The sequence below is a fragment of the Martes martes genome (genome assembly GCF_963455335.1).
Source record: "Martes martes genome assembly, chromosome: 11".
NCBI classification, from domain to species: domain Eukaryota; kingdom Metazoa; phylum Chordata; class Mammalia; order Carnivora; family Mustelidae; genus Martes; species Martes martes.
In genome coordinates, this window is record NC_137899.1 from 102,700,050 (window position 1) to 102,714,283 (window position 14,234).

Here is a 14,234-nt window from a genome sequence, read left to right on the forward strand (position 1 = left end):
AGGAACTCTAATAACGTGAAATAGAGTATATTCACACCCCATGTTCTACTCGGGTCTTTTCTAAGCGAGTGGCCCTGGTTGTGAGGGGTCATTCTAGCAAAGTCTCCTGAACACAGGAAAGGAGTGAGCAGGCATCGCGCTTCCCAGAGCGGCTCTGGCTTCCTAGGCCTGAGGCAGCCACGCGCCTGCTGGTTTCCTTGGAGAGGATGCTCTTCTCCCTACGGGGCAGTCCCCCACCCCACCACACACCGTGGGGGGCACAGGAAGGAGATGGAAAGGGGAGGAAATTCTGTTTTTAGATTTGTCTCTGATACTGTGTTGGGGATGCTTTCAACATCTTCGCTTGCTTTAGATTTAAAAAATAATCACTTTGTTCTCACGACTTTTAAAAAGTTTCTCTAGGGGAGTCTGGCTGGCTCAGAAGTGTGTGTGACTCTTGATCTCGGGGTCCTGAGTTAGAGCCCCGTGTTGAGTGTAGAGATTACTTAAACTTCAAAAAGTTGTCTAAAAAAACCTTAGGGTCTTCAATAATCCTGTGATACAACACGGTCACTTATAAATTAAAATAATGGCTTGTGCCTAGGATCAAAGAACGCTTTATAGTCTGTGCGAGACACATTTTATTGTTAACGTTCAATAATGCTAATTAAATAACTCTCTTTTGAACTTCTGAAGGTCAAGGGGTGGCCATCTCACCCAGAGAATTAATTCTGCCAGGCAGAAATGACCATCAAAAACATTATCTTGTCATTTGTTGCTGAGTCTAAACCAGTGAACATTCCTGGGTGTCAGAAAGCTAGTGCGGTATTTATGTCCTATAAATAAACCAAACCATTACTGATACTGTATGCCCTTCCTCCAACAACTGTATTTAAGCTAAAATTGGCCTTGGTTCTCCAGTAAGGAGTCCTTGGGTGAAAGAAATTATTTCAGTGGGACAAAAAGTCAAGATGCATAATGAGAAAAGTACTGAATTACATCTTCATTTTCCTCAGTGACCCCTTTCCTATTACGAAGAAATATCTGTTGCTCGCCAGACGAGCCCACTACCTTTCTTCCTTTACCTGAGAGTAACACATGCTCGAGCAAGAGAGCTCAGAACGGAGGAGCACTGCGCTCTCTGTTCTCCGTGTTTACCGGAACTCTGCCACCCACAAACAGCCAGTCAGTGCTGCGCTGGGGGGCCTTCTGGCCTCTCTTCTACACATATATGTGCATATAAATGAATAGAATCATACTATGTACAGTAACTGGCTTTTTCTCTTAGCAATACGTTACTGTGTTTTTTTTGTATCAACCAAATACTTTTCGAGAACATTTTTCACTGTTATGAGGGATTCTATCATGTGGATGTTCATTGTCCTTATAAATAATTAGGATCACTATCTATGATCTTTGAAGGGCACATAATTCTAAGGACCTTATTAAAAGTTAAGATGTATTCCTAAGTCAATGAAAACTCTTTGGAAAACAAGAGTGATGGATGTTAAGATTCAAATAGAAATAGAGTTCATAGTGAGATGCTAGTGAAATACGTTTCAGAAGCCACAGCAGTGGTAACGGGGGGTAGGGGTCTCCCCCCAGGTGAGCACAGGGCAAGGTGGAAGTCTGCAGCACACAATGATGAAAACAGGGCTGTGTTTCTGATGGCTCCGGCAAGGTAGGCTGTGTTCTCATGCGACCCCTACTTCAAATGTAATGTCAAGATCGCCTGTTAGCCTCAAAAATTATCAGGGACTTTCCCTCTTGGACTGCATTCTCATAGTTACAATAAAAAGTGCCAGAGCAGGGGCGCCTGGGTGGCTCAGTGGGTTAAGCGTCTGCCTTCGGCTCAGGTCATGATCCCAGGGTCCTGGGATCGAGCCCTGCATCGGGCTCTCTGCTCAGGGGGGAGCCTGCTTCCTCCTCTCTCTCTGCCTGCTGCTCTGCCTACTTGTGATTTCCGTCTGTCAAATAAATAAAAAAATCTTAAAAAAAAAAAAAGTGCCAAAGCAGACATATCATTGTAAATGGATTCTGCCGACTCAGAGATTGTTCCAGAAAGAACACTGCTGCTTCCTTCAGTCCTAGAGAGTGATACATGGGAGAACATTCCTATCCTTGTCTAATAAGAAAGGAAAGAAATGATTTGGGGAGTGGGTATATTGAATTGGATGTGTTATTCATTGCTCATCTTTAACTGAGTACATCCAAAATCCTACACGCAGTCAAGTATGAGGGCATATGAGTGCTGAGGGTCAGGAAGTGACGTTATTAGACCGTCTACTATCATCCAAATTGGAAAGAGAAAATTAAAAAATTCGAAAGATAATTTTGATTTCTCCTTCACTTTGTTGAAACTATATAATCACACATTTTTAACTTCAACTTCATAAATACCCTAATGGAACTCAAAGCTCTTGGGACATTTGTTTTCTTAATTATGTATTTTTTAAACCATGAAAGTCTCTTACCGGCTTGATTCAACTATGATATCAGGACTTCACAATTTAATTCAATGGACATTTCCAGATGACCTACGCGGCAGGCAACACGCGAGGTTCTGGAGAGGGAAAGCATGCTATCCGCCTCAACCTGACTGCTTCTCCAGGCGCTCCTGTGATCCACGATGCCCGGTCCCCATGGCCCCCTGGCCAGTGAGTACTTGGGGCAGCAAAGCTGGGGCAGGGGTGGGGAGGGCGAGAGAGTGGGAGGAGTGCGGCCCTGCTGCCTCACCTCAGCCCGCACTATTCTGTCCACGATGGTCTCCAGGATTTCCAGCTTACTGCACTTCACGACCCCCTCGAAATACTGAGAGCGGTGCTGAAGGGCCTGGGTCACCGTGATATCTAGGTTATTGTAGGTTTTTTCAGCAGCAAGGTTCTGTAAAGAAGTAACGATGAATTATATCCTTTCATTTCGATTCACATTTGTGACCAAAGTCAGTTTCAAGTGACGTGATTCTCAGAAACATTCCTGTTCCGTTACCTGCGGCAACCTTGCGAGACAGTGACGGCGTTTCCTACAGAGGATTCGCCCCACTCTTTCATACAGAAGAATCCCCCACTCTTACTGTGTAAGGCTCTAGAGCCTGAGTGAACAAAGTCTTTGGAGACATGGACTGCCATTTGTAAAGGGTGAGAAGTGCCCCAGGGCACCCACTAGGAGGGCGCTGAGGGAGCCACCGGCATCAAGCCGTCGTGGGGAAGAGCAGGCCAGGCAGGCCCGACAGACCCACATGGCTTTAGCCTTAGACGGTCCTACGCAGCCAAACTCCAGTCGGCCTGTTTTTGGAAGTCTGCTCTCGGTAAGCAGAATAAATGAAACAAAAGGGTTTGAGACAGCCGGCTGTGAAGAAATATTTAATGCTGGGATCAACATCAGGGCCAAAAATGATGAGCACATTTGGGGCTACCGGAGTTTCAGCTCCTTTTCTTAAAAATACCATAAAACCCTAAGGAAGTGCATTTAAAATGAACAGGGAAAAGAAAGCAGCCTGTGGGAAGATGTGGCTCTACCTCTAATAGATTTACACCAGGGATAAAAAAAATAGGACTTAAATCATCTCCTGAACGCTTTTGCTGTCTTTTTGTTCCCACTAGCGGACAATGGGATGTTATCTAGCAAGGGACCCGCATGTTCCTGTGTGCGCGAAGCACGGCCTCCTGGCAGAATGAATGATGGCTCGTGCATGGAAATAGGACCATTTAAAATATTCACACATGCTGTAGTGCCGGAGAAACTATCCACGGTCCGAAAAAATAATCTCTAAAATGCTAATATGTTATTCACTGCTAAGCCAGTGAGCGTCAGGTACAACGACTGTGGGTGGTCTACGGAATCCTCCGATCCGCACAGCCACAAAAGCTATTAAATTTGGGAAAAATGCAAACAGATTAGTGAACAGGTTTTAAATGCATTCTAGATGACAGGTGTGACAAAATTAAAAATACTTACAATTACATCAAATTTGGAATAAATATCCACGACTTTTCCTAAAAATGAAAACAGATATTAGAAAAATGTCTTAGAAACAAAAAGATGACATTTAAAATCCGTCTTAACCAGGTACTTACTAGCAATTCAATATTGCTAAATAACAGACTTGTCTAATTTTAAATGAGCATGAAATCACATCTTAATGGAAAATGTGGAAATAAGCCAGTTAGAATTCTCATTAAGCTGAGTGCTCCTTGGTGCTGACCTGATCCACCGTATCTAAATTTTTAGCCCCAAGCCCCGGCTGCCACCCACCGGATCTGATCCGCTGACCATTTAACTGTAAGTTTGCCCCCAGGGGACAAAGCGTGGTCTTCGAGGCCCTGGTATGACCAAACCCACAGACCTGACTCATCTACCACAGGCAAGGCCGACACTCGTCTTTCTACAAAGACGTTCAGGGCTTTGATGATGGGAGTGTCCGGGTGGATGAAGGCGATGTTGTGGTAGGTCCCAATTCCAAGGGCATCCAGGTTCTGCTTCATGAAGGCAGGCTTTGGCATATCAGACATCTAAACAGGAAGATAGATACAGATGGTCTAGAGCCCAGAAAGACCTTTCTAATGTTCACATGTCCACACTTGGACGAAAACTATGTATAACAAATTAAAGTTAGTGTTCTCTACCGATCTACCTGGCTCTCTGAATTAACATGGAAGTATTACGTACAAGAATTGTAGTTTTTGTTCAAACCGGTTTCTATTCTAAGCTTACACTTAACTACTTAGTAAAATACTGCAGAAAACACAGATTGTAATGTTCCCCTTCCCCTCACTCACTGAAAACGTGGATGGAAGCGGGAACAAGAAGTCTCTTTGGAAACCAAGACCCACAGCCACCCGAGAATCCTTTATTCTGAGTTATTTATGTTAAATTCCTGGTCCTGCCATCAGCATTAAGTATTACTTATGAAGAACCCACACATTTCCAAACCCAGAGCATCTGATGGGAGCAGTCTGAGCTGCGGCTAGGCTAGCCCTCACCCCATCCCACCCTACATCCTGAACGCCCCCGCGGAGGACTCCGACTCGTGATTACTGGGAGCAGAGAACAAGCCAACCGAGCAGAATTAAAAGAACCTTTACGAGTTCACTTTTCTTTTCATGGGCTGTTTTAGAGGAGGAGGGAGAAGGCAGAAGAGAGAAGTCTAGGGTCATGTTGGACTAAAACAAAATAAGGTCTACGGTTTCAAAAATCCACCTTGTGTAAAGGGCACAGTTGATTCCGTCCTCCTGGTGTACCTTATAATTATCAGGAAAAGATGAACAATTAGAAGAAACAAAATGTTCAAGTCAAAGAGTTCATCAATATTCAAATCATGAGAATCCTAGAAATTTGGAGAAAAAAAAGAAAGACCTATTAGGTCATCTAGCCCATCTCGATGCAGGAAAACCCCTGTTCCATACTGTACGCTTAGGCTAACGGTCACATGTCTCCAAGGGTAAGGCCACCTTTTCTCAGAAAATGATCTCAATTCAGTAAAAATCAGGGTCTGAGATTTATTTAAAATTCTGTATTTTAATCTGAAAACCCCTAGTTGAATATTCTAAGAGCATGACTTAATTACCATATTGGCCCAAATGCAAGGCAGTACTGGCGGAGGCGGCCTCCTCTACTCTTCGTGGAAGACAGAACACCAAGGCCCGCCTCCAGCTGTTACTCCTCGTGTCCGCAGGAGCGCAGCTGTGAAAATGGGCGGGACTCGACCTTGTAACCTCTGGGAGACCTGGGGCGGCTTTAACCCTCTGAGCGGAGGAGCTACCACACCGCACGCCCACAGGGCTGGAGCGGGGGAGGCCGCCGGCCCACGGGAACCTGCAGTGTCACTCCACCTCGCAGTTGCACCACCTCTAAAATGGGGTTAATCAAAATACCTACCTGGGAGGGCAGAGACGAGGACTGGCTGTGTCCCGTGGCGTGCTTAGGACAGTAGCTGCCATGTCACACGTACGGGAGAGTACACAGCTCGGGCGATTACCGTCACTGTACGAGGCTTACTCTCCGAGGGACTAAAAGCCTGCGGGCCCTGAGTACACGGCCCCAGCCTCGGTCCCCTGCGGCCTAGATGCTGAGGCGGCCACCTGAGCAGCGGACGACACAGGTGACATCTGTCCAGCCATCTCCAGACATCCCTAACTGTCCCTGACATGGTCTCTCCACTAAACTGTGTGCCTTTCAGTAAACTTCCTACCTTCTTTCTTAGCATTTATTTAACCACGGAGAGTGCTGGTTTTATAGGTAAACTGCTAAAAGGCAGGACTGGCTTGATGGACAGGGGATTTCTCCCAATTACTAACCCCCCACCCCCACCCCTGCCACGTGCTTCTGTCTGCAAAACTGAGGCCAAGCTCCGGGAGGAAGGGCAGTGGCTGCTTAGCGTCACCCAGAATTTGAGTTTCCTTAATTGCAGCTGTGTGTAGAAGGGGATGGGAAAGCTAATGTCATGTAGACTTTCAAAGTCTATTAAATTCTTTTGAAAAATGATTTCACGGGGCCGCTGGGCGGTTCAGTTGGTTAAGCATCTAACCTAGGATTCTGGCTCAGGTCCCGATCTCAAGGGTGTGAGATGGGGCCCTGCGTCGGGCTCTGCGCGCAGCATGGAGCCTGCTCAGGACTCTCTCCTTTCTCCCTCTGTCTCTACAACAAATAAACGCTTAAACAAAAAATGAATTCATGTGATCTCTTCTGAAATAGGAATGAGGCCTACTGGTCACAGCTGGCCAACTACTATTTTTTTAACATTTTTTTTAAAGATCTGAGAGTGAGAGTGGAAGAGGGAGAGAGACGGAGGCAGAGGGAGAAGCAGACTCCCTGCTGAGCAGGGAGCCCAATGCAAGGCTCGATCCCAGGACCCTGAGATCATGATCTGAGCCGAAGGCAGACACTTAGCCAACTGAGCCACCCAGGCACCCCTGACCAACTACTTCTAACCTCAAACTCAGTGCATATAATACAAAGGAAACAAATTCAAGCCCTCTTGTAAAAACTCTGGTCCTTACGAGCCTCTTTTAAAACTGACCAAAGAGGTCAATGTCATGGATGATTATGAAGACATCTCATTCCAAATGCAGTTGAGAAAACCTACAGAAAACAAAGCCCGAATTTGGACCAACATGGTACTCTCATGACGAAATTTTTATTTACTTGTGTTTTTCTATCGCAGCAATTTATAATAAGATAATCCTGGGGACAGTGTTTTTTGAGTGTTTCCAAAACCATGATACCAATAAAGCATCACAAGGCAATCTGCTATAAATACCGGCTCAATTTATCTTACCAAATAGCACTTTCTTAATTCGACGGGCTTGCCAATTGCTTTACTGCCCTCGTATTTTAGGTGATAAAATATTCTAATTTAAATAGAGAATTCCAAGTGTTTTTATTATTTTGATACTTGCCCCGAAAGGCGATTGCTTTTTAACTGGAATCAGCTTGAAGAATGTACAATTTAAACACGAGTAAGTTGAGAAACCGCCGCTGAGGAACGGAGACTCCTACCCAGCCCAACTCCAGAATTAACGTCGTCTCCTGAGCTGACAGGAGCCAATTTACGTGATGTAAACCAGGTAAAGCGGGTGTAACCGCGTCTTTAGAAACACCAGGACTACTTACAAAGAGCTGGAGGAACTTGAGGATTCTCTTGTGGGTGAGAATATAAAGTGCGTTCCCACTGACGGGGTCGATGACCGGCAGTCTGTGGATTTTATTTTTGATCAACGAGTACACAGCGTCGAAGAGGCTGCGGGAAAACCCGTCAAAGTTGTTAGGAGGCTTTAAAGAAGGAGGTAAAACGCTCTGGTCCACCCCTGCTTTGGAAGCATTTTCAGTGTTTCTACGTCATAGCCACAAAAGGCTGACTTGACTTGAAGCAGTTTGGGCAAAGTTCTAAACTGGGCGTCTCAGCAACTGTTCTGCTTTCGCGGTCTGTGTTGATCGCGGGTACAAGTGCGAGCTGCGGAGCTCGAGGAGAGCCGTTTCTAGCACGTTTAATGCTGCTGTGCGACCGACGGCGGCGGAGACCCCGGGGACCGCACACCGCCACCAGCAGCGACGGGGAGCTGTGGCCCCGCGCCCCGCAACGGAGCCGACTTGGTGCACCCCGCTTCTGGGCTGCCCTGGCCCCTCCTGGGGCTGCCAATCAGGAGACTGGGCATAGAGCTGTATGTGTAGGACTCGGAAATAATCTAATAAAAATCAGTATCTACTTTTTCTCTCTAGTGCTTAGAGTTAGAAGAGTATTTTCAGGCGATGTGGAAATGTATCCGAGCTGTCCCAGAAGGCCCGGGTCACGACGTCTGTGCCAGAGCGCCGCTGAGGGACTGTGTGTTCTTCCGAGCGCCCCCGGACCAGTGTCTAACAGAGGTGGCCCTGCAACGTCAGGGCGCATGAGAGCCCCCGGGGGCAGCTGCCGTAGTGCACGTTCCTGGGCACCACCCTCTAGAGGCCACGGAGCTGGTCAGAGGCCGAGCCCAGGGACGAGCAGTATTAACAAGCTCCCCAGACGGTTCGTGCGGCAGGTGGCCAGGATTTTAAACCTGCTTAGTATGACCATCTTCCTGGCCCCTTATCAATCCTTTGAACAAACAATGGCTGATTCCTACTGTCTCTAGATTTATTAAATTGAGTATGTGAAATAAAGAAGGCTGTCCCCTATCTAGATTAAAAAAAAATCTATCAATCACAGAAACAGGAATCTGAATGAATGTTTTCAAAGGAGAAAAAACTTTACAGGTTTACCTTGCGTCTGGAGATATATTCACTAAAGGCTTAAATGTTTCTTGTAAATAAAGCTCTGTTTTTATAGAAAGAAAATATGCAATTAGTAACACATTTGGTATTTGCAATTATTATGTAAATTACTCTTCAGTTTTTAGATAACAATTAGAAGGATTAAAAACCAAAATCAAATAAATCTAATGTAGCGAACACTACTGTATAAATTATAGTTAGGTCTACTTTAAACAACTTATAAACCGTTTTAGGATGTTGCCATTGTGGAAAAATTAAATATTTTTTAAAACAGTATTGCAATAGATGTTATAAGAAGAAAAGTCAAGCAATTGGATGTAAAGAGCAGAACCAGCAGAGGTCACTAGAATGCTACCAAATTACCACCCTCCAGAGACAAGCGCTCATGAAATCCTTTAACTAATTTTTGTAGGTTTTAACAAACTTTGTTCTTTAAACGTTAAGTTTTATTTTACCAAGCTAACGCTCAGAATCTGTATCTTGGGGGATCTTTGTAGTCTGCAGAAATTCTTTCTAAAGATCCACTGTAACTAATTTGCCTTGCTGAGATTTCTCTACAGAAAGCATTCAAGAGTATCCTGACATTACCATTATTACCACCAAATACCACGTAATATCAAATTGTAAATACGCTTAAATCTTGGTCTAACATTACTTGTATAGTAGAATTTAAGAGGAAGTATCTCTCTTGGCGTTAAGGTACATACTCGTAATAGGCAGTGCTAAGATACAGATTTTATGTTGACTGAGTTTGTTTGGTTTGACTTGATAAAGCCGTTACAAATCAAGTATCTCATTCAACGAAACTTCCAGGTCAGAGGGAGTCAGACGAGCCCCTGGCCCTCAAGAGATTCCAATGGACCCTCAGGTTCTGCAGCTGCTACTCACAAAGGTTACTTATCATTCCAAGCAGATTTTCAATTTTTAATTAACATTTTTCTGTCTACAGGTCCCTCTGTGTCTATCCAGGCTTTTCTCTGAGACCCCCCTACAAAGCCCCTCCTTGATGTCGGTCAGACCGCCTTCCCCAGTGATTCCCACCCATCCAATCCAGTAGGATGGGTCTGAGAACAATCACATAGTCACAGAAGGAGAATTTAAAAACCAGCTCCATTTCAGAAAAGATACTGTGTTTTTAAAGGGTTATTTTTTCATGTCATTTACCAAAATCCCCCAGTTCAAGGTTCATTTGTTCTATGTTTCTCCATAATTTGTAAAGAAATAATTATTAAATGGAAGAACAGATCTTTGCTTTTGTTAGTGGTAGGAGGCATTCCCCTGGTGCGTTTTCTAGATAGAGATAAGTCTGCGGGCAAGGATGGCCACACTCAGAAGTGAGTGGTGACTCTGCTGGGGGCAGTGGCTGGGGCCTGAGTGAGCTCATTCATCCTTGTGTCCCAGCCTTAGTATACAGACTCGCTGTAGGTTCTCCACAAATGTCCACTCAACAGAGTGGATCGTATTTATAATGGTATGGTTCACCACGGAGATTAAAACAGACATGTTTTAATGATGTAGCTCATTAAACAGAGAGCGAAAGATCCATTAAGTTAAAACATATTTTACACACTAAGCAGAACATTTTTTCCTGATATTAAAAGATTAACACCCAATTGTGCTTACCCCTCCATGTTTCAATCTTATGTTCCTCTAATTCATAAATCTGTACCTGCAAATAAAAAAACCTCTTATTTACAAATGTTAACATATACAAGACAAAAAAAGTTACTTCATAACCAATGTAGAGTCCCATAATGCAGCAGGTGGAAACAAGATAATTCCAAATACTAGATATACAACAAACATAAAATGCTCTGCATTTCTTTGAAGGTAAGTGCCTTCAAAATTTAAAACATAATAGGGGTGTCTGGCTGGCCCAGTCAAAGGAGCGTGTGACTCGAGCTCAGGGTTGTGAGTCTGAGCCCCACGATGGGTGTAGAGATTACTTAAAAAATAAACTAGTTATAATATTTTCATTAATTTAACATGAAAATTTCTGGTACACTTAAATTTTTAAACATATATGGACATATATACCTATTCCTTTTTTTTAAGGATATAGGAAATTTTTAGCAACTCTAGTTTAAAAAGGACAAATGGTTAAATTGTGCTAAGGAGAGATCACAATCAACGCCAGAAATACAAACAATTATAAGAGAATATTATGAGCAATTATATGCCAACAAATTAGACAATCTGGAAGAAATGGATATATTCCTAGAAACATATAAACTACCAAAACTGAAACAGGAAGAAGGAGAAAACCTGAAGAGACCCATAACCAGCAATGAAATTGAATCAGTAATCAAAAACCTTCCAACAAATAAGAGTCCAGGGTCAGATGGCTTCCCAGGGGAATTCACTTAAAGAAGAATTAATACTTGTTCTTCTGAAACTGTTTCAAAAAACAGAAATGGAAGGGAACCTTCCAAACTCATTCTATGAGGCCAGCATTACCTTGATCCCAAAACCAAAGACCCCACTAAAAAGGAGAGTCACAGTCCAATATCCCTAACGAACATGGATGCAAAAATTCTTACCAAGATACTAGCCAATAGGATCCAACAGTACATTAAAAGGATTATTCACCACGACCAGGTGGGATTTACTCCTGAGCTGCAAGGTTGGTTCAACATCTGCAAATCAATCAATGTGACACACCACATTAATAAAGGAAGGATGAGAACCATATGATCCTCTCACTACAAGTCTCCACTAGAAGTCCTCACCTCAGCAATCAGACAACAGAAAGAAATAAAAGGCATCTAAATTGGCAAAGAAAAAATCAAACTTTTACTCTTCTCAGATGATATGATACTCTATGTAGAAAACCCAAAAGACTCAGCCAAAAAACTGCTAGAACTGATACAGGAATTCAGCAGAGTTGCAGGATATAAAATCAATGCACAGAAGTCGGCTGCATGTCTACACTAACAACGAAGCAGCAGCAAGAGAATCAAGGAACTGATCCCATTTACAACTGCTCCAAAACCCAGAAGATGCCTGGGAAAACCTAACCAGAGAGGTAAAGGCTCTGTGCTCTGAAAAACAGAACACTTACGAAAGAAATTGAGGAAGACATATAGAAATGGAAAAACATTCCATGCTCACGGACTGGAAGAACAACTATTGTTAAAATGTCTGTGCTACCCGAAGCAGTCTACACATCCAGGGCAATCCCTGTCAAAGTACCATCAGCATTTTTCACAGAGCTGGAACAAACAGCCCTAAAATTTGTATGGAACCACAAAAGACCCCAAATAGCTAAAGGAACACTGGGGGAAAAAAAACACCAGGAAAAAAAAAACAAAACCCACACATCAAAAAACCTACCCAGAACTGGAGGCATCAAAATTCCAGGCTTTAGGCTGTATTACAAAGCTGTCATCATCAAGACAGTATGGTTCTGGCACAAAAACAGACACATAGCTCAGTGGAACAGAATAGAGATCCCAGAAATGGGCCCTCAACTCTACGGTCAACTAATCTTTGACAAAGGAGGAAAGAATATCCAATGGAAAAAAGTCTCTTCAACAAGGGATGGTCGGAAAATTGGACAGTCACATGCAGAAGAATGAAACTGGACCATTTCCTTACACTACACACAAAAATAAAATGGATGAAAGACCTTAATATGAGAGAGGAATCCATCAAAATCTTAGAGGAGAACACAGGCAGCAACTTCTGTGACCACCGCCGCAGCAACTTCTTGCTAGACACATTTCCAAAGACAAGGGAAACAAAAGTGAGAATAAACTATTGGGACTTCAAGATAAAAAGCTCTTGCACAGCAAAGGAAACAGTCAACAAAATTAAAAGCAACCTAGAAGTAGAAGAAGATATTTGCAAATGCCTTATCAGATAAAGGGCTAGTATCCAAAATCTATAAAGAACTTACCAAACTCAACACCCAGAAAACAAAAAAATTTAACCAAGAAATGGGCAGAAGACATGAACAGGTATTTCTCCAAGAAGACATACAGATGGCCAACAGACACATGAAAAAGTGCTCAACATCACTTGGCATCAGGGAATACAAATAAAAAACAAAAACAAAACAAAACACCTCACACCAGTCACAATGGCTAAAATTAACAAGTCAGGAAACGACAGATGTTGGCGAGGAGGCGGAGAAAGGGGAACCTTCTTACACTGTTGGTGGGATTGCAAGCTGGTGCAGCCATTCTGGAAAACAGGATGGAGATTCCCCAAAAAGTTAAAAATAGAGCTACCCTACGACCCAGCAATTGCACTACTGGGTATTTACCCAAAGGATATGAACGTAGTGATCCAAAGGGGCACGTGCCCACCAGTGTTATAGCAGTGATGTCCACAATAGCCAAACTGTGGAAGGAGTCGAGATGTCCATCGACGACGAATGGATAAAGAAGATGTGGTATGTGTGTATACACACACAGACACACACGGAATACATAAACACGAAGGAGTATTACCAGCCATTAAAAAGAATTAAATCTTGCCATTTGCAATGATGTGGATGGAATTAGAGGGTATTCTGCTAAGCAAGGTAAGTCCAAGAAAGACAAATACCATATGGTTTCACTCACGCAGAATTTCAGAAACAAAATAGATGAACACAGGGGAAGGGAAGGAAGGATAAAAGAAAATAAAGACAGGGAGGCAAACCACCCTTAACTCTAGAACAAACTGAGGGCTGCTGGAGGGGAGGTGGGTGGGGCAGGATGGAGTGACAGGTGATGGGCATGAAGGAGGGCACATGATGGAACAAGCACTGGGTGTGATCTGCAACTGACAAGTCACTGACTTCTACCCCTGAACAGTAACATAATATATCTAAACTAAATGGAACTGAATAAGGAATAAAAAAAAAAAGTTCCATTTCCATTTTGTGGAAAATCAGCCATAGAAAATTTTACAAAGACCCTACAAAATCTTTCAAGGGTAAGCTCCCAATCTCAGTGAAAATTCCATAGGAATAAGGTTTGAAAGTAAGACTGCCGATCACCCAGGGAAGATTGAGCACACGTAAGATCAACGGCACTGAAGCCGGAAAGACGAACGCAGGGGCAGAGACCTGTGGGACCGCGTCCAGTGGCCTATACACATGCGACTGAAGTCCCAGGGGAGGAAGGGTGAGACAGAAAAAATACCTAAAGAAACAGCAATCAAAAACTTCCCAAATTAGGTGAAAAACCAACCTAGAGGATCATGGGAACGCAGCCTAACTGGGGCAGGAACCACACAAGGAAAAGCGGACACAGGCGCGGGGCCGCCAGTGCTGACACCAGGGGGAAGAGACAGCTTGGAACCAGAAGGAAACGCGGACTCCCCAGAGGACAGAAGGTAAACGTTTCTGCTGACTTCTGACCCCAAGCCTTGGGAGGCCAAAAGACGATGAAATGACATCTTCAAAGCGTTAAAAACAACAACTGTCAACTCCGCTTCTGTAAAACAAGGAAAGTGTTCTCCGGGCACGAGGATGACCTCAGGACACTGTGACACGAACAAGAACCACGGTGGCGTGT

At 43.7% G+C, this 14,234-nt stretch overlaps 1 protein-coding gene across 8 annotated transcripts in view; it reads right to left on the minus strand.

Annotated features, from left to right (window-relative positions):
* PRKAG2 (protein kinase AMP-activated non-catalytic subunit gamma 2) overlaps positions 1–14,234 on the minus strand; it is a 248,537-nt gene that overhangs the window by 6,988 nt on the left and 227,315 nt on the right. For all 8 annotated transcript variants that reach the window (XM_080818930.1, XM_080818928.1, XM_080818929.1 and 5 more), the window contains 6 exons: positions 10,351–10,396; positions 8,716–8,770; positions 7,591–7,717; positions 4,325–4,490; positions 3,937–3,974; positions 2,716–2,862 (listed from right to left, as the gene is read on the minus strand). In XM_080818930.1, the coding sequence (XP_080675056.1) occupies positions 2,716–2,862; positions 3,937–3,974; positions 4,325–4,490; positions 7,591–7,717; positions 8,716–8,770; positions 10,351–10,396 (579 nt within the window). The remainder of the gene's footprint in view (positions 1–2,715; positions 2,863–3,936; positions 3,975–4,324; positions 4,491–7,590; positions 7,718–8,715; positions 8,771–10,350; positions 10,397–14,234) is intronic.